At 55.5% G+C, this 20,306-nt stretch overlaps 1 protein-coding gene across 6 annotated transcripts in view; it reads left to right on the top strand.

Moving 5' to 3' along the window:
• ABCC9 (ATP binding cassette subfamily C member 9) overlaps positions 1–20,306 on the top strand; it is a 180,949-nt gene that overhangs the window by 76,747 nt on the left and 83,896 nt on the right. For 5 of the 6 annotated variants that reach the window (XM_073562293.1, XM_073562295.1, XM_073562292.1 and 2 more), the window contains 2 exons: positions 8,481–8,586; positions 11,908–11,937. In XM_073562293.1, coding sequence (XP_073418394.1) covers positions 8,481–8,586; positions 11,908–11,937 — 136 coding nt within the window. The remainder of the gene's footprint in view (positions 1–8,480; positions 8,587–11,907; positions 11,938–20,306) is intronic. The other variant, XM_073562296.1, reaches the window with a different exon arrangement.

Genomic DNA, 20,306 nt, shown 5'->3' with positions numbered 1-20,306 from the left:
CTACCCTCATTCACACGGAGCTAGCTCTCCCTTGAGTGCGTTTTTAAAAGGAGAGGCCTCTCCAAAGCCAAGAGGCCTTCCTCACACCCAACCTTTCGAACTCCAAAGAACGGACCTTCACCAGGTCACCCAAGATGTTTCCTACCACCTCATCCCTTGGGAGGGTTTTTTTCCGCGTCGTAACTAGGCACCGTGCATTCCAAGTGTGGAACCTAACCGCTGCACTGACTAGGAATAAAGTGCACGGGTCCCGGCCACCCAGGGATCTGAACGCTCCATAGGCCCATTCAGTGTAGGAGAGGGACGCCAGCCGCGGCCAACGTATGGAGGCACCCACCCTGTTGTAAACCTCTGCATTAAAGGGACAATGAAGCAGGAAGTGCTCCATGCTTTCCAGCACGTCGCCACACTCCTCACGAGGGCAACCCCGGTCATCGGAGTTCCTGCACTTCAAGTTGTCCCTTACATACAGCCTCCCGTGGAAGCAACGCCAGGTCAAGTCCCAAAACTTCATGGGGATCCGCTTAGAATTTAAAAGCCCCAGCCCGACCTCCAGATCCCGGCCTGGGCAATCCTTAAGGGCCAGGGGCTTCTGGAAATGGGTCAACAGGACCCTCCTGTCAAGGCACTGCCTCGACATGGTCCTGATTTCCCACATTCCCAGACCCCACCGGCGGATCACCTTCAGAACCGGGGTAGCGTAAGCCGGAAGATGCCCATGAGGTGTGCGTAGGTCCTTCACCCGCCCTCCTGTCTCCCATTCCTGGAAGAAAGGCCAAAGCCAACCCTTGCAGGAGACTACCCACGGAGGAGCCCTCTCTAGCCAGAGGTTAGAGATGTTAGTCTTAAGAAAGGTGTTTACTAGAAACACCACCGGGTTGACCATACCCAACCCGCCTAGTCTCCTCGTACGGTATGTAACCTCCCTCTTGATTAGGTTAAGCCTATTCCCCCATAACAATTGGAAGAACAGGCTATAGACCCGCGTCCAGAGAGGTTCCGGCAAGATGCACACACTGCCCAGGTATATCAATAAAGGTAGCAGATAGCCTTTAGCCAGGGCAACCCTTTCCCTCAGGGTTAAAGACCAACCCTTCCATTGGTCCACCTTTTGGGCGGCGATCTTAAGTCTGCCCTCCCAATTTTGCTGGGGGTAGTCCCCGGGGCCAAATTCGATGCCTAGAATTTTGGCGGTGGCCTGGGGCCCTGGAAGGGTGTCCGGGAGATCAAAACTAGGATCTCCCCCTCCCAGCCAGAGACTTTCACACTTATCCCGGTTGATCATGGACCCGGATGCCTCCGAGTAGCGCACTACCTCCGACATGACCCAGTCCGCCTCCCCTCTCGAGGATACGAACAGGGAAACATCATCGGCGTACGCCACCACCCTCAGAGAGGAGCCAGAGCCCGCCCGGTCCATCCCGACTCCCGCCAACGGTCCACGATCTACCCTCCTTAGGAAGGGATCGATCGCGAACACGTATAAAAGCGGGCTCAGCGGACAGCCCTGACGGACCCCAGAACCCACCTCAAAAGGACGACCTGACCAACCATTCACCAGCGGAAAAGTCTCAGCCCCTTGGTACAAGATCTCTAACCATTTTACAAACCTCCCAGGCAGACCATACCTCAAAAGGACGGACCAGAGGTACTCGTGGTTGACCCGGTCAAAGGCTTTCGCTTGATCTAATGACAGCAAGTACCCCTTCCAGTGACCTGCCCTACCCTGCTCCACTGCCTCTCGGACACCGAGCACAGCACTAAAAGTACTGCGGCCTGGAACAGAGCAATGCTGGGCCCCTGAAAGGAGCCGGGGTGCAAACTTCACCAGCCGATTAAACAGCACCTTGGCCAGAACCTTCCGGTCCGTATCGAGAAGCGCTATGGGACGCCAGTTCTCGATTCGGGACGGATCCTTACCCTTTGACAGAATAATGAGGGCTGACTTCCTCATTGAGCCGGGAAGAGTGCCCGAGGAGAGACACTCATTAAAGACCCCTGTCAAGAGGGGGACCAAGGAGTCCCTAAAAGTCTTATAGAACTCAGATGTTAAGCCATCCGGACCTGGCGATTTCTTGAGCCGAAGCCCATCAATGGCCAGTCTCACTTCCTCTTCCCTGATTTCTTCTGCCAAAACACCAAGAGAGGGGTCACCCCCTGGCTCAGGGATGGCTTCAGCCAGGAAAGCCGACATCCTGTCCCGATCCAGATCCTTCTTTTCCAAGAGGTGTGAGTAGAAGGATCTGACCACCTCCAGGATCCCTGATTTGGATCTGTTCAGGGACCCCGTACTGTCGATCAGTCCTGTCACCATCTTACAATTCACTGACATCTTACAGTTTCTGTAAGGGTCGGGCGAGCGGTACTTCCCGAAGTCCCTCTCAAAAACCAAAGATGTGTGCCTATCATACTGACACCTCTTGAGCAAAGATTTCACTCTGGAGATTTCCTCTCGGTCACCTCCAGTCGAGACAAGCTGCTCGAGTTTCCTCCCCAGAGCCTGGTACAAGCGGTGCCTGTTCAGACTCCTGAGGCTCGAGAGCTGACGGAAGAACCCCGCCACCCGCTTTTTGAAGATCTCCCACCACTCTGACTTACTACTACAGAGATCCAACAGCGGTACCTGGCTCTGAAGAAAATCCTCGAAGGATTGTCTCACCTCCGCTTCTTCCAGCAGGGACGAATTGAGCTTCCACAGCCCTCTTCCCATCCGAGGAGTCTCTGCAACATTCAGAGAAAAGAAAATTAGACAGTGATCGGAGAACTCCACCTCAACGGCGGACACAGCAGAAAAGATGGCGTCCTCCTTCAAAAAAAACCTGTCTATTCTAGACCTACAGCTACCCCTATGGTAGGTGAAACCTCCGTGACCTGGGGTGTGCCGGATGTGGGCATCCACCAGGCGAGCTTCACTGGCTATGCTATTCAACGCGACGCTATCATAAGCCAGGCGATCTCCGGGACCCCCCCGGTCACGGGACCTCGTAATGGTGTTGAAGTCCCCACCGAAGACCACCTGTCGGCTCGTAAAAAGAAAGGGCTTGATCCTCAGGAAGAGACATTTGCGGTCCCACTTGGACTGCGGGCCGTAGATGTTGATGAGCCGGAGCTCTTGTCCCCTCATGAAGACATCTAGGATCAGGCACCTCCCCATTTCCAACTCAGTAACCCGTCGGCATTCAACTGCTGCAGTCTTAAAAAGGACTGCCACCCCGCTATACGGCTCGGCCGCAAGAGACCAGTATGAGGGCCCGCACCTCCACTCCCTCCGTGATTTATAGATGGCCCCCATGTCTGTTAGTCTGGTCTCTTGCAAGAATAAAATTTCTGCCTCAATCCGGGAGAAAAAATCAAAGGCCGTGAAGCGAGCCGCATCTGACTTAATGCTGGCGACATTAATAGACGCCAGCGTCAACGGGGCGAGTTCAGCCATCATGGGTGATCGAGTTGGATGGCCAATTTCTTCCCTACCCCGCTATTACCTCCTCCTGGGGAGGGGTCAGACACCTTCCTTTTCAGGGAAGCTCCCGACGTGTCCATCCCACCCCCCCCGGTGTCCTCGCCCCCGGGTTCCAGGTCTGTCCCCCCCTCAGGAGGAGCAATGCCCCCTGAGGGACGGACTCCGCCATCCCCCGAAGGACCCTCCGGTGTTACCCCCGGCCCAGTACCCTCGTCTTGCGGTTCATCATCTGAACCCCCGAGGGCGCTGAACCGGTTGGAGAGTCTGATCAGAGGGGGGTCAGCGGGCCCTTCCGTATGCACCCTTGTGGTCGGGGGCGGGGGGGACTTTGAAGGCTTGTCAGCCTTCCTCCCCACCGCTTTGCGCTTGGCACGCCTGGTTTTGCCACCTGGTGCTGTAGGCTGCTCTTGGACATCCTCATCAACACTTTCATACTGAGAGGAATTGTCCGAGTCAGCCGCTTTCTCCTCTCTCTCCATCCTCCTGATCTCCTCACTCACCGCACTCTCCCCCAGGGCCTCAGAGGCTTTGGCCACGGGCCTGGAGGGAGGAGCAGGCATCACCCCGGTTGCCCGAGGCTCCACCTGTCCCTTACCTCCCTGGCGTTTTTCCTGCCTCCGCTGGTACGCGGGGCCCCTTGCAGCATTGCCCTTCCTCACTGGCCCCTCAGCCCTTCCCCCTTCGCCACCACCTGCCACAGCAGAAGCAGCGCCACCGGGGGTTGCCCCCCCGCGGTCTCCCCCCACCGGGCCTGTGGCGGCATTAGAGAAAGAGCGAGGGCAGCGGCTGAGAGGGTGACCCAGGTCACCACACAGGTGGCACCGAATGTCTTTGCACAAGGCAGCCAGGTGACCTACCCCACCACACAACGCGCACTTCTGCACCTTGCAGTTGGCGCTGAAGTGAGTGGGGTCGCCGCACTTGTGGCAGACCTTCGGTTGCCCCTGGTAGAAGACCAGGATCCTGTCCCTTCCCAGGAACGCCGAGGAAGGGATGTGGGTGACCGTGCCGCCGGAAACCTTCAATTTGACCATGAAGGTCCAGCCCCCCGACCAGATGCCAAACTCGTCCCTGTTCTTTTTTGGGACCTCGGTGACCTCCCCGTAACGGGAAAGCCACGTCATGATGTCCACGCCTGCGAGTGACTCGTTACATGTAACCACGGTCACTCGCTTGACGGAATTTTGGCGAGACACCGCTTGAGCCACGAAGTCTCGCCATCCGGGCTCTTCTCGCACCAGCTCGTAGTTTGACCAGAAGAGCTCAAGCCCCTCTGGCCGCACGAAGCTGACGTCGAAGAAGCGGGACGCCGAAGGGTGTATCAGGGCAAAGATGTCATTCGCCCCGAAGCCCATCTTAAGGAGGAGCTCCACCACCTTGCTCCTAGGTGGACAAGCTTCACTGCCCCCCCACCTAAGACGGACCACATTCCTTCTTGGCGGCCCCTGCCCGGCTGTGGGGAGAGACCAAACAGTCCCTCCCTCCCTTTGATTTTGGAAGGCTGCTAGGCCATGTCTCTCTATCCAGAAAGACAGGTCCACTGTCCTCCCCTCTACCATGATCGATCTTTCTCCCCTTTGGAGGGCCTCCAGGAAACGGCGGTGCAAACCGCCGTCCCCGGAGCCCGGAGGCGAGGAGACCCCCCCGGAACCACCCCGACCCCCAGCCGCGACCCCCGCATAATTACGTTGGGGCCTCGCGGCTGGGGGGGCAGACGGGCCAGCCCTCCCACCACTACCACCACTTGTGCCAGCACCCTCATTCACTCTCCCGTTCACTCTTTTATTATTTCCACTCGCTCCGGCACTCACTCCAGCATTTACTGCCACATTCACACTCGCACTCACTCCCTCATCCATATCGCTCACATCACCATTTATGTCCTCAAACAGCTCTTCAAAAATATCTCCTATCTCACTCCCACTCTCACTTCCAGATAGACCACTATTTACATTAGCAGACTTGGTGTTGCAGTACCCCTGCCTGCCTGCTGGGGGCCCTGACTGGCCAGTGCTCTGCTCCTTGGAGCTGCTGGCACTGCTCCAACTCTTGTCCAGGAGTGCCGCTGCCCCTTTAAATACCTCCGAGCAGAGCGCACTCAGTACGCCCTGCCCGAGCCTGGGAGCAGCAGCAGCTCCTGGGTTCTCTGGCTCCACTTTTTTTCCTTTTTGCGGTGTCTTTGCACTGAGGACAGGGACAGCCACTGCCACCGCACCCTGCCCTCTGCTGTTCGCCCCCGCCGGCTTCCCAAGGAGCGCCAGAGCCCCCGCACCACCAGATGGAGGTAAGCGGGCTGGGGACCCCGACAACTCCCTACCGACTTTTGGGGGCACTATGCTGCTTGAGGGGGTAGGCGGGACAGGAGGCAGTGGGCCCGCCAAGGCCACGCCCCCCCCGCCGGCCGCAGCCACCCCGGGCAGAGCAGTGACCCCTTGCGAGGCCACGCCCTCCCCAGGTGACGCGGGCACAGCGGGCGGGACAGCGGCCGAGGAGGACACGCCCCCCCGCATGCCGCAGCCTTTGCAGGCTGGGCAACACTCGGGGAGGCCACGCCCCCCTCACGGACTGTCACTGCGCCCCTGAACCCACCACTTGATGTTGGCAGGGCTGGCCACTCCCCCTCATCGCCCAGCGGCGGCGGTGCCCCCAGCACGGACCCCTTTTTGGGTCTACGCGCCGGGGACCCCGCTCTTGCCACGGGCGCCGTCAGAGGAGCTACCAGCCCCTTGCATTTTTTTAGCTGCTGCTTCACAGCAGCCTCCGCGCCCTTTCTAGGTCTCTGGACCCCCATAAGTGGACCAGACTTAACGGACCCGTGCGTGGGGGATCCAGGGACCCCAGCACTCACCGCCGGAGGTGCGGTCCTGGCTGTACCCGTGCTGAGCGCCAGGCCAGCCCCCCCTGCCACCGGGGACTGAGCCCGGACACCACTACTGCCAATACCGCCAGCGGCTGTTACACCACTGGCACCAGCACCGACCTCCATGTCGCTGCCTGAACCCTCACCGCCACCACCAGATGTGACGGTAAGGCCCAGGCACACATCACTCTGCCCGCGCCCCCGCTGCGGACCCACCACAGGGCCCGAGCCGGGGTGGGCAGCGGGTTCCATACAGCGGGACAGAGGGGCCCCGGAAAGAGGGACAAACATAAGTTTGTCAGCCACGGTGTTTTTTGGCTTGCGCTTGTTTTTTTTCTTTTTCCTCTTTCCGGTTGCCTCGTCCTCAGGGCAGACCTCATCCCCAAAGAGCAGTGTGCCAAACCGCTCTGGGGACTCGATCTGCCTCACCTGCTGTAGGACGAGGCAGCCCCCCTCACTACTACTGTCCCCACTCCCACCAGCCTCCCCCTCGCCCCCACTTTCCTCCGAGTAACTGGAGTCCGGTGGGAGAGCCACTTGCTCAGGGGCCACCCCGCTGCATGTTACCTGGGTGTTGTTGCTCACCAGGCCTTCAGGTGGGGCAGGCGTAGATGTTCCGCCATCCTCCTCCTCTTGGCCCTCCACCTGGCAGGGGCCTCCCGACCCCCCAGGAGACCCTCCGGTCATGGCTCTAAACCGGTCATCGTTTTTCAGTTTCTCTGCAAAGGGGCCGCTCCCACTCAGGATAGCCGCCCGTATCTCCTCCAAGGCCCTGATAGCCCCCTTCAGCCTCTCCACCGTGGCGGAGACCTCAGCTCGTCTCGAGGCGGGGAGCCGGTTCTTAGCCACCGCTCGTGCTCCCCTTAACTCCTCCCGGAGTTTTCTCAGCTGTTTGGCGGCCTCCTCATATTCGCAGAGGTGCGCATGGATGCGGGAGGCGTAGATGGTGGATGGCTCTCCCTCAGCTCTGGAGCCCCAGATGTTGGGGGGCTCCGCCACTGCACCTCTGCTCTGGGCCGCCACTCCTCCGGGAGGAGGAGCCGCCACGGTACCAGCTTCGGGGGGCCCGGTGTCCCGGGGCTCCTGGGTCCTGCGACCCCCTCTCTCCTGGCTCCGTCTTTTCCCCATCTCCCTGGGACTGGCTGGCTGCACCCTGGCCTCTGGATGGTGCTGAGGCCCCCCACCCCCAGCTGGCTTGCCGGAGGGTGGGAGCCAGGGGCACAGCCCCGGCGCTCAGTCCCAGGGAAAGTCCTCTTTCCTGGGAAGGGGGCAGATGGAAAGTCCTTGCAGGAAAAAACCTCCCTTCCCAGGAGCTTAGCAAGGCCCTAGCCTGCAGATGCTCAGCACAGATGCTCCTCCTCTTCCTGGGCGTGCTCTATCCTCCAGTCACCTCCAGAGCTGCAGTCACTATTCTGCTGTTACATCATGTCTTACCCTCCAGTCACACCCAGAGCTGCACTCACTATTCTGCTGTTACATCATGTCTTATCCTCCTGTGACCTCCAGAGCTGCACTCACTATTCTGCTGTTACATCATGTCTTTTCCTCCAGAGCTGCACTCACTATTCTGCTGTTACATCATGTCTATTCCTCCAGAGCTGCACTCACTATTCTGCTGTTACATCATGTCTTATCCTCCAATTACCTCCAGAGCTGCACTCACTATTCTGCTGTTACATCATTTCTTATTCTCCAGTCACCTCCAGAGCTGCAGTCACTATTCTGCTGTTACATCATGTCTTATCCTCCAGAGCTGCAGTCACTATTCTGCTATTACATCATGTCTTATTCTACAGTCCCCTCCAGAGCTGCACTCACTATTCTGCTGTTACATCATGTCTTATTCTACAGTCACCTCCAGAGCTGCACTCACTATCCTGCTGTTACATCGTGTCGTTATACTCCAGTCACCTCCAGAGCTGCGATCACTATCAGATGAGCAGGAAGAAGTCAAATGACTCTTCACCTTTGCCCTCTATAAAATTCTGGTGGCAACCAATGAGCAGAACAACATGCTGTCACATGACCATTTTCCCAGGTCTCCAGGGCTCCTCGGGGGCGGAGTTTTCATTCTGTTGACCTGTAGCTGATGCCTGTTTATTTTTGTGTCTATCAGTGTTGTCATGGGGGCGCGGGGCTAATACCGTCTGTGTTGTGCAGATCAGCTGACTATGGTGGTCGGACAGGTCGGGTGCGGGAAATCGTCGCTGCTGCTCGCCATCCTGGGAGAAATGCAGACGCTGGAGGGAAGAGTGATCTGGAGCAAGTGAGTGCAGTGTCTAAGCCGATGCGATACACCCCACCCTGTGCCCCTGAGGAAAGGTATCTAAGCCGCTGCGATACACCCCACCCTGTGCCCCTGAGGAAAGGTATCTAAGCCGGTGCGATACACCCCACCCTGTGCCCCTGAGGAGAGGTATCTAAGCCCCCACCCTGTGCCCCTGAGGAGCGGTATCTATGCCGGTGCGATACACCCCACCCTGTGCCCCTGAGGAGAGGTATCTAAGCCCCCACCCTGTGCCCCTGAGGAGCGGTATCTAAGCCGGTGCGATACACCCCACCCTGTTCCCCTGATGAGACCCCTGATGAGAGGTATCTAAGCCAATGCGATACACCCCACCATGTGCCCTTGAGGAAAGGTATCTAAGCCGGTGCGATACACCCCACGCTGTGCCCCTGAAGAGAGGTATCTAAGCCGGTGCGATACACCCCACCCTGTGCCCCTGAGGAGAGGTATCTAAGCCGGTGCGAGACACCCCACCCCGTGCCCCTGAGGAGAGGTATCTAAGCCGCTGTGATACACCCCACCCTGTGCCCCTGAGTAGAGGTATCTAAGCCCCCACCCTGTGCCCCTGAGGAGCGGTATCTAAGCCGGTGCGATACACCCCACCCTGTGCCCCTGAGGAAAGATATCTAAGATGCTGCGATACACCCCACCCTGTGCCCCTGAGGAAAGGTATCTAAGCCATTGCGATACACCCCACCCTGTGCCCCTGAGGAGCGGTATCTAAGCCGGTGCGATACACCCCACCCTGTGCCCCTGAGGAAAGGTATCTAAACCATTGCGATACACCCCACCCTGTGCCCCTGAGGAAAGGTATCTAAGATGCTGCGATACACCCCACCCTGTGCCCCTGAGGAGAGGTATCTAAGCTGGTGCGATACACCCCACCCTGTGCCCCTGATGAGACCCCTGATGAGAGGTATCTAAGCCAATGCGATACACCCCACCATGTGCCCTTGAGGAAAGGTATCTAAGCCGGTGCGATACACCCCACGCTGTGCCCCTGAGGAGAGGTATCTAAGACCCCACCCTGTGCCCCTGAGGAGAGGTATCTAAGCCGGTGCGATACACCCCACCCTGTGCCCCTGAGGAGAGGTATCTAAGCCGGTGCGAGACACCCCACCCCGTGCCCCTGAGGAGAGGTATCTAAGCCGCTGTGATACACCCCACCCTGTGCCCCTGAGGAGAGGTATCTAAGCCGCTGCGATACACCCCACCCTGTGCCCCTAAGGAGATGTATCTAAGCCGGTGCGATACACCCCACCCTGTGCCCCTGAGGAGAGGTATCTAAATCGGTGCGATACACCCCACCCTGTGCCCCTAAGGAGAGGTATCTAAGCCGGTGCGATACACCCCACCCTGTGCCCCTGAGGAGAGGTATCTAAACCGGTGCGATACACCCCACCCTGCGCCCCTAAGGAGAGGTATCTAAGCCGGTGCGATACACCCCACCCTGTGCCCCTGAGGAGAGGTATCTAAGCCGGTGCGATACACCCCACCCTGTGCCCCTGAGGAGAGGTATCTAAGCCGCTGCGATACACCCCACCCTGTGCCCCTGAGGAGAGGTATCTAAACCGGTGCGATACACCCCACCCTGCGCCCCTAAGGAGAGGTATCTAAGCCGGTGCGATACACCCCACCCTGTGCCCCTGAGGAGAGGTATCTAAGCCGGTGCGATACACCCCACCCTGTGCCCCTGAGGAGAGGTATCTAAGCCGCTGCGATACACCCCACCCTGTGCCCCTGAGGAGAGGTATCTAAGCCGCTGCGATACACCCCACCCTGTGCCCCTAAGGAGAGGTATCTAAGCCGGTGCGATACACCCCACCCTGTGCCCATAAGGAGAGGTATCTAAGCCGGTGCGATACACCCCACCCTGTGCCCCTGAGGAGAGGTATCTAAACCGCTGCGATACACCCCACCCTGTGCCCCTAAGGAGATGTATCTAAGCCGGTGCGATACACCCCACCCTGTGCCCCTGAGGAGAGGTATCTAAGCCGCTGCGATACACCCCACCCAGTGCCCCTAAGGAGAGGTATCTAAGCCGGTGCGATACACCCCACCCTGTGCCCCTGAGGAGAGGTATCTAAACCGGTGCGATACACCCCACCCTGTGCCCCTAAGGAGAGGTATCTAAGCCGGTGCGATACACCCCACCCTGTGCCCCTGAGGAGAGGTATCTAAGCCGGTGCGATACACCCCACCCTGTGCCCCTGAGGAGAGGTATCTAAGCCGCTGCGATACACCCCACCCTGTGCCCCTGAGGAGAGGTATCTAAGCCGCTGCGATACACCCCACCCTGTGCCCCTGAGGAGAGGTATCTAAGCCGGTGCGATACACCCCACCCTGTGCCCATAAGGAGAGGTATCTAAGCCGGTGCGATACACCCCACCCTGTGCCCCTGAGGAGAGGTATCTAAACCGCTGCGATACACCCCACCCTGTGCCCCTAAGGAGAGGTATCTAAGCCGGTCCGATACACCCCACCCTGTGCCCCTGAGGAGAGGTATCTAAACCGGTGCGATACACCCCACCCTGTGCCCCTAAGGAGAGGTATCTAAGCCGGTGTGATACACCCCACCCTGTGCCCCTGAGGAGAGGTATCTAAGCCGGTGCGATACACCCCACCCTGTGCCCCTGAGGAGAGGTATCTAAGCCGGTGAGATACACCCCACCCTGTGCCCCTGAGGAGAGGTATCTAAGCCGGTGCGATACACCCCACCCTGTGCCCCTGAGGAGAGGTATCTAAGCCGGTGCGATACACCCCACCCTGTGCCCCTGAGGAGAGGTATCTAAGCCGGTGCGATACACCCCACCCTGTGCCCCTGAGGAGAGGTATCTAAGCCGCTGCGATACACCCCACCCTGTGCCCCTGAGGAGAGGTATCTAAGCCGCTGCGATACACCCCACCCTGTGCCCCTGAGGAGAGGTATCTAAGCCGGTGCGATACACCCCACCCTGTGCCCCTGAGGAGAGGTATCTAAGCCGGTGCGATACACCCCACCCTGTGCCCCTGAGGAGAGGTATCTAAGCCGGTGCGATACACCCCACCCTGTGCCCCTGAGGAGAGGTATCTAAGCCGGTGCGATACACCCCACCCTGTGCCCCTGAGGAGAGGTATCTAAGCCGGTGCGATACACCCCACCCTGTGCCCCTGTGCTACATTTCTGGTGATACTTTCCTTTCTTTTCCTCCAATGTGATAACATTTGTTTTTCTAGGCGCCGTCCTCCTGCGATCGCTGCCGACTGCACAGGTTTCGGGGGACGACAATTTACATAATAACGTTTTGCTGCACATTTCAGGTTCCTCCAGGATGGTGACGAGACGTACAGGTATCATCAGCTGTGCAGCCACCGGGGAAGTGGGGGCCACGTGTACAGGGGGCAGACGAGACCACTAGAGATGAGCGACTTTGCCTCTTTAGCGTTGATTCGGGTTTCATGAAAAGTCGAAGGTCCGACTGAAACACGAAACCCAATGCAAGTCAATGGGGAAGAAAAGTCGGCAGGGAGTGGAGGACAGGAAACGTGCCGGACCGCTTTTTTAAAGTGTGCGAAAACTCTCTCTCCCCGGACGCTGCACATGTCATCTCGTTGCCCACAGTGTACGTCCTTCCTCAGTGGCTGAAAAAAGTCACGTGCAAGCATTCTGGGAAATCTGACTTTGGCGCTCGGGTCACCGACCTTATGGCCGACTTCACGCTGTGGTCGGGTTTTGGTCAGCGAAACCCGACTTTACCATAAGTCGGCGACTTATGAATCTGGCCGACCTGTTTCGCTCAACTCTGGAGACCACTAAACAGAGCAACCTCGCAACACAGTGCAGCAGTCACCTCCACCAGTAATGGCTGATAACAGGGAGTAATAGATTGTAGTCTCCTGTCCTACAGTCTCCTCCCCAGTAATGGCTGATAACGGGGAGTAATAGATTGTAGTCTCCTGTCCTACAGTCTCCTCCCCCAGTAATGGCTGATAACGGGGAGTAATAGATTGTAGTCTCCTGTCCTACAGTCTCCTCCCCAGTAATGGCTGATAACGGGGAGTAATAGATTGTAGTCTCCTGTCCTACAGTCCCCCCCCCCAGTAATGGCTGATAACAGGGAGTAATAGATTGTAGTCTCCTGTCCTACAGTCTCCTCCCCCAGTAATGGCTGATAACGGGGAGTAATAGATTGTAGTCTCCTGTCCTACAGTCTCCTCCCCCAGTAATGGCTGATAACGGGGAGTAATAGATTGTAGTCTCCTGTCCTACAGTCTCCTCCCCAGTAATGGCTGATAACGGGGAGTAATAGATTGTAGTCTCCTGTCCTACAGTCTCCTCCCCCAGTAATGGCTGATAACAGGGAGTAATAGATTGTAGTCTCCTGTCCTACAGTCTCCTCCCCAGTAATGGCTGATAACAGGGAGTAATAGATTGTAGTCTCCTGTCCTACAGTCTCCTCCCCAGTAATGGCTGATAACAGGGAGTAATAGATTGTAGTCTCCTGTCCTACAGTCTCCTCCCCAGTAATGGCTGATAACAGGGAGTAATAGATTGTAGTCTCCTGTCCTACAGTCTCCTCCCCAGTAATGGCTGATAACGGAGAGTAATAGATTGTAGTCTCCTGTCCTACAGTCTCCTCCCCCAGTAATGGCTGATAACAGGGAGTAATAGATTGTAGTCTCCTGTCCTACAGTCTCCTCCCCCAGTAATGGCCGATAACGGGGAGTAATAGATTGTAGTCTCCTGTCCTACAGTCTCCTCCCCCAGTAATGGCTGATAACAGGGAGTAATAGATTGTAGTCTCCTGTCCTACAGTCTCCTCCCCCAGTAATGGCTGATAACAGGGAGTAATAGATTGTAGTCTCCTGTCCTACAGTCTCCTCCCCCAGTAATGGCTGATAACGGAGAGTAATAGATTGTAGTCTCCTGTCCTACAGTCTCCTCCCCCAGTAATGGCTGATAACAGGGAGTAATAGATTGTAGTCTCCTGTCCTACAGTCTCCTCCCCCAGTAATGGCCGATAACGGGGAGTAATAGATTGTAGTCTCCTGTCCTACAGTCTCCTCCCCCAGTAATGGCTGATAACAGGGAGTAATAGATTGTAGTCTCCTGTCCTACAGTCTCCTCCCCCAGTAATGGCTGATAACAGGGAGTAATAGATTGTAGTCTCCTGTCCTACAGTCCCCCCCCCCAGTAATGGCTGATAACAGGGAGTAATAGATTGTAGTCTCCTGTCCTACAGTCTCCTCCCCAGTAATGGCTGATAACAGGGAGTAATAGATTGTAGTCTCCTGTCCTACAGTCTCCTCCCCCAGTAATGGCTGATAACGGGGAGTAATAGATTGTAGGTCTTTTTTATTATTATAAAATCCTTCACGACGTTACAAAATAGAACACAACAGAACAAACATAGAACAAAAACTCCAATCAGAAACAATATGACAAAATCAGACACAAACACAAAGAAATAAACCAGAAATAGAAACAATAAGGGAAATTCTCGACCTACAAAACGGGAAAAGAAAAATTAAATTAAAGAAACAAGAAATTAAAAACTAAAAAAAAAACACGAAAAAGGAACAAAATTACAATAATTACACCAGCACCCCCTTAAAATAATAAATAAATAAAATCATGTAAAACCCCCGACCCAGCTCCATTCACACTATTATATACAACCCTGAACTACATTAACACCGTCCTATATACAATACTATATACACTATATACAATATAAACATATGACACCAGTCCAAATATTGTACAAGACACACCTAATACCCTCTGGTCCCACTGCCTTACCTCACTGCCTCCCCCTTACACCGCCACATTCACACTTACGACAAACCTAATTACAAACATAGTATAGAAAATTAACAATATTTATATATTTTTTCCTTTTTTTTCCTTTTATTTATTTTTTTTTTTTATTTTTTTTTTATTTTTTCCTTTTTTTGGGATTTTTTTTTTTTTTTAACACTATATATAAAACACACATCTACTCTAACTATCCCACCACCCCTGATCCAGCTCTGGCCACAAAGTTCAGGATTTCTCCGAGCTAGGATCAGGCCCCAAAGTTTTTCCCCAGGCGGGGCCTGGACCAGGCCAGATCAGTCTCTTATCACCGCTGTTGAAAACCCCCCATCCCCCCAATCCCCCCACCCAACCTAACTAAGACCCTCTATTATACACAATATATACAATACACTATATACAATATATACATAAACCAACGTTACAGAACATAACCTACGTACTCACCACTTAAGGCTCAAGTTCGATGCTTGCAAACCTTCTATTCAGGAGACTGAAATTCAAAACAAAACTCTAGAGTGAAAAGGCATCAGCCCACCACCAGGATATAGGAGTACTAACGGACTAAGGCACCCCGAAGGAGAAACCCCTCCAGAGATGGGCCGCCCTCCGGGCACCCAGTCTTTCATACTCCAGAGAACGCACCTTCACCAGGGCACCTAGGATGCTGCTATAAACTTCGTCTACACGGAGGATTTTACTCTGCGTCGAAACTAAAACTCGTGCGTTCCACGTGAAGTACCTGACCACTGCGCTGACTATAAATAAAGTGACTCTGTCCCTTCTCCCGAGGTCTCCGAACGCTCCATAGGCCCACTCGGCATAGGACAGAGTAGCCAGCCGCGGCCAACCAATGGAAGCTCCCACCCTGTTGTACACCTCTGTATTAAAGGGACAATGAAGCAGGAAGTGCTCCATGCTTTCCAGCATGTTAGCACAAGCCTCACGGGGGCAATTCCTGTCCTCGGAGCTCCTGTACTTCAGATTGTCCCTCACATACAACTTACCTTGGAAGCAGCGCCAAGTCAAGTCCCAGTACTTCTTGGGGATCCTATTAGAATTTAACAAACTCAACCCAACCTCTAGATCCCGACTTGGGCAGTCCTTGAGGACCAATGGACTCTGAAAATGCGAAAGCAAGACCCGCATGTCGAGGAGTTTCCTCGGGAGGGACCTCACTTCCCACATTCCCAGACCCCACCGGCGCATCATCTTCAGAACCGGGGTAACATAAGCCGGGAGATGCCCATGCGGTGTGCGAAGATCCTTCAATCTTCCCCCTGTCTCCCATTCCTGGAAGAAAGGCTGAAACCATCCCTTGCAGGAGAATACCCACGGAGGAGCCCTCTCTTTCCAGAGGTTTGCCACGTTGACCTTCAAAAAGGTGTTCACTAGGAACACCACGGGGTTCACCATATTCAACCCCCCTAGTCTCCTCGTGCGGTAAGTGACCTCCCTCTTGACTAGGTTCAGTATATTCCCCCATAACATCTGAAAGAACAGACTGTAGACCCGAGTCCAGAGAGGCTCTGGCAAGACACAGACGCTGCCCAGGTAGATTAGTAAGGGGAGCAGGAAAGCTTTGCACAGGCCAACCCTTTCCCTCAGGGTCAAAGACCAACCCTTCCATTGGTCCACTTTTTGAGCGACACCTTTGATTCTGCCTTCCCAGTTTTTCGTGGGGTAATCACCCTGGCCAAATTCGATGCCTAGGACTTTGGCGTGTTCTTGGGGTTCGGGGAGGGTGTCCGGAAGATCAAACCCGGGATCCCCGCCTCCCAGCCAGAGACTCTCACACTTGTCCTGGTTGACCTTGGACCCGGAAGCCTCCGAGTAGCTCTCCACTTCTGACATCACCACCATCGCCTCCTCTCGCGAAGAAACAAAAACGGTGACATCGTCCGCGTAGGCCACTACCCTCAGGATAGCCTCTGGCGCCACCCCGCCCATCCCCACCCCCGCCAACGGTCCACACTCGATCCTTCTGAGGAAGGGATCGATCGCAAACGCGTACAGCAATGGGCTAAGAGGGCAGCCCTGACGGACACCAGATCCTACCCCGAAAGGTTGTCCAATCCACCCATTTACCAGAGGGAAAGTCTCAGCCCCAGCGTATAAGGTCTTAAGCCAGTCCACAAACCCCCCAGGCAGACCGTACCTCAAAAGAGTGGACCAGAGGTACTCGTGGTCAACCCGGTCAAAAGCCTTTGCCTGATCCAGGGTCAGCAGGAACCCCTTCCAAAGGCCCGCCCTGCCTTGCTCCACGGCCTCTCGGACACCCAGAACAGCACTGAAAGTGCTACGGCCAGGAACGCAACAGTTCTGAGCCTCTGAAAGGAGCCGCGGCGCAAACTTCACCAGCCTGTTGAAAAGTATCTTAGCCAAAACCTTCCTGTCCACATTGAGAAGTGCTATGGGACGCCAATTCTCAATGCGTGACGGATCCTTACCCTTTGACAAAATGATCAAAGCTGACCTCCTTAATGATCTCGGCAGGGTGCCCGAGGAGAGACACTCATTAAACACCTGAGTCAAGAGGGGGACCAAGGAGTCCCTAAAGGTCCTAAAGAACTCGGATGTTAAGCCATCCGGACCTGGTGATTTTTTGGGCCTGAGCCCATCGATCGCCAGTCTCACTTCCTCTTCTTTGATCTCTTCTGCCAAAACGTCCAGCGAGAGGTCAGCCCCTGGCTCCGGAACAGCTTCAGCCAGGAAAGCCGACATCCTGTCACGATCCAGTTCCCTCCTTCCCAAAAGGTGTGAGTAGTATGAACTGACGACCTCCAAGATCCCTGATCTGGACCTCTTCAGGGATCCCGTACTGTCCATCAGCCCCGTCACTATCTTACTATTCACTGACATCTTGCAGCTTCTGTAAGGGTCGGGCGAGTAGTACTTCCCGTAGTCCCTCTCAAAAACCAAAGATGCGTGCCTATCGTACTGACACCTCTTCAGCAAGGACTTCACACCGGAGATCTCCTCGCGGCTACCTCCAGTCGAGACAAGATGCTCGAGTCTCCTCCTCAGGCTCTGATACAGGCGATCCCTGTTCAGGCTTCTGAGGTTCGAGAGTTGCCGGAAGAATTTCGCCACCCGATGTTTGAACATCTCCCACCACTCCGACTTAGTGTTACTTAGGCCCAGCAGCGGTACCTGGCTCTGAAGAAAATCCTCAAAAGACCGTCTTACAGCTTCTTCCTCAAGGAGTGATGAATTCAGCTTCCAATAACCTCTTCCCATCCTAGGAGTCTCTGTAACGTTCAGAGAAAACATAATCAAACAGTGGTCGGAGAACTCCACCTCCTCAACCGACAACGGCGAGGAGACGGCTTCCTCCTTCAAATAAACCCTATCTATCCTAGACCTGCACTGACTACCTCTAAAAAAGGTGAATCCCGTGCTGCCTGTGTTGTGCCGGATGTGGACATCCACTAGGCGTGCCTCACTTACTATCCTGTTTAGCGCGACGCAATCATAAGTCAGCCGGTCCCCAGAACCTCCTCTATCACAGGGTCTCGTGACGTTGTTGAAATCCCCTCCAAAGACCACCTGCCGACTTGAAAATAAGAAAGGTTTGATCTTCAAGAAGAGACATTTGCGGTCCCACTTGGATTGGGGACCGTAGATGTTAATGAGCCGAAGCTCCTGTCCCCCCATGGAGACATCTAGGATCAAGCATCTCCCCATTTCTAATTCAATTAATCGTCTGCATTCAACCGCTGCGGTCTTAAAAAGGACCGCCACCCCGCTATACGGCTCGGCCGCAAGAGACCAGTAGGAGGGCCCATGCCTCCACTCCCTCCTTGCTTTATGCATGGTTGATAGGTCAGTCAACCTGGTCTCCTGCAAAAACAAAATGTCGGCATCAAGTTGGCCGAGAAAATGAAAGGCCGTGAACCTTGCCGCTTCTGACTTTATGCTGGCAACATTAATGGTTGCCAGCGTCAACGGTGTGGGTGCCGCCATCATGATTGATTGGATTAGATAGCCTTTTTCTTCCCACCCCCAACAGCTTCACCCTCTTCCTCAGACAATGATGAGCTTTTAGTGCGCTTAAGACACACAGACTCATCCATTCTCTCCTTACATACACTCTGGCCCTTGTCTGGTGGTCCCGAGGTAGTCCCCCCCCCCAGAGGGCCCTTTAATTGCTCCCTGAGAAGAAGACTCAGCGACCCCCTGAGCCCCAACATCCTTGTCCGCAACCTCCGGCTCCGGGCTCCCGTCCTCCCCCTCTGCAGGGGAGTCCTGGAGGGCCCCGAACCGGTTGGAGAGATCCACCAGAGGGGGGGCGGCTGGACCTTCCAATGGCACCTGGATCAGGGCTAGAGAATCAGAGGGGTCGCACTCCAGAGCGGAGGCTCGAGACCCGGACCCACTCCTACCCTTGGTTGTTTTCCGGTTACCCTTTTTCCTTTGTTGTGACCATTCCCCCTCTCCCTCATCCAGACTGTCACCGGATGAGGGTTCCTGGGAGGACATGGCGTCCGCCTGCTCCTCCCTTTCAAGTCTCCTGACTTCCTCACTCAATTCACTGTCTTTAGGATCCTCAGCTGCAAGTGAAGTACCTGGGTCAGGGTTTAGGGTCATTACTCCCTGCCCCCTGTTCCCATGGCGTTGCTCCTGCCGCCTGATGTTGGATGGCGGCAGCTTGCTCCTCACCGGTTCCCTGCCTCCTCCGCCCCTACTGGTCCCTTCACCGGCAAGATTAGTCCCGGCTTTCGCCTGTCCCGCACTCGCCGCTTTCAGGACCGCATTGGCAAAGGAACGCGGACAGCGACTGAATGGATGACCGAGGTCACCACACAAGTTACACCTAATCCTGCCACAGGTAGCAGCGAGATGGCCAAGGTCCCCACACAGTGCGCATTTTTGGGTGGTACACTGCGCACTGAAGTGTGTGGGGCTGCCGCACCTGTGACAGACCTTAGGCTGCCCCTGGTAGAAAATCAGGATCCTGTCCCTCCCCAAAAATGTAGAGGAAGGTATATGGGTAACAGTGTTTCCTGAAACCTTCAATTTCACCATGAAGGTCCAGGCCCCTGACCAGATACCATGGTCGTCGCGGGTCTTCTCAGGAATGCCGACGATGTCGCCATATCGACCAATCCAGGTGGAGATGTCCATGCAGGAAAGTGACTCGTTACTGGTCAAAACGGTCACCTTCCTGACCGAGTTCTGGCGGGATATTGCGACAGGGACAAAACCTTGCCATTCGGGGCGACCACGAGCCAGCTCATGGCGAGACCAAAAAAGCTCAAGGCCCTCCGGTCTCACGAAGCTGACATCGATGTAGGAGGTCCCATAGGGATGGATCAAGGCAAAGATGTCGTATGCCGCGAAGCCCATCCCCAGCAGGAGCTCAGCAACCTTTGACCGATCAGGACAGGCATCCTTGCTTACCCACTGGAGACGGGCCACGTTCCTACGGTTACTCCTCTGCCCCGGTGTCGGCAGAGACCAGACAGTCTCTGCCCCTCTATCTCGGAAGGCGGAAAGACCATGTCTCTCTATCCAGAAAGACAGATCAACCTCCCTCCCCTCTACATTGATGGAACTCTCCCCTTTCTTCAGGGCGTCCAGGAAGCGCTGCTGCAAGTCACCATCCTCGGGGCCACCAGACAAGGGCGCACTACTACCCCCAGCAGTGACAGCTCCGGAATAGCTAGGGGCTGAAGCCCTCGCCACCGCTGGGGGGGCAGTGGGACCACTACCTACTTCCCCTCCACCAACACCAGTGCTGCTCTCCTCATTCACTCCACCAATACTCCCATCATTTGCGGCACCACAACTCCCATCATTCACTCCACCACTATTCCCACCATTCACTCCACCAATACTCCCAACGTTTGCGGCACCACATCTCCTATCATTCACTCCACCACCTGTCCCATCATTCACT

Source organism: Dendrobates tinctorius, unplaced genomic scaffold, assembly GCF_039654945.1.
Source record: "Dendrobates tinctorius isolate UK_male_01 unplaced genomic scaffold, ASM3965494v1 ptg000344l, whole genome shotgun sequence".
Classification (NCBI taxonomy): domain Eukaryota; kingdom Metazoa; phylum Chordata; class Amphibia; order Anura; family Dendrobatidae; genus Dendrobates; species Dendrobates tinctorius.
This window is presented reverse-complemented; position numbering and strand designations above follow the sequence as displayed.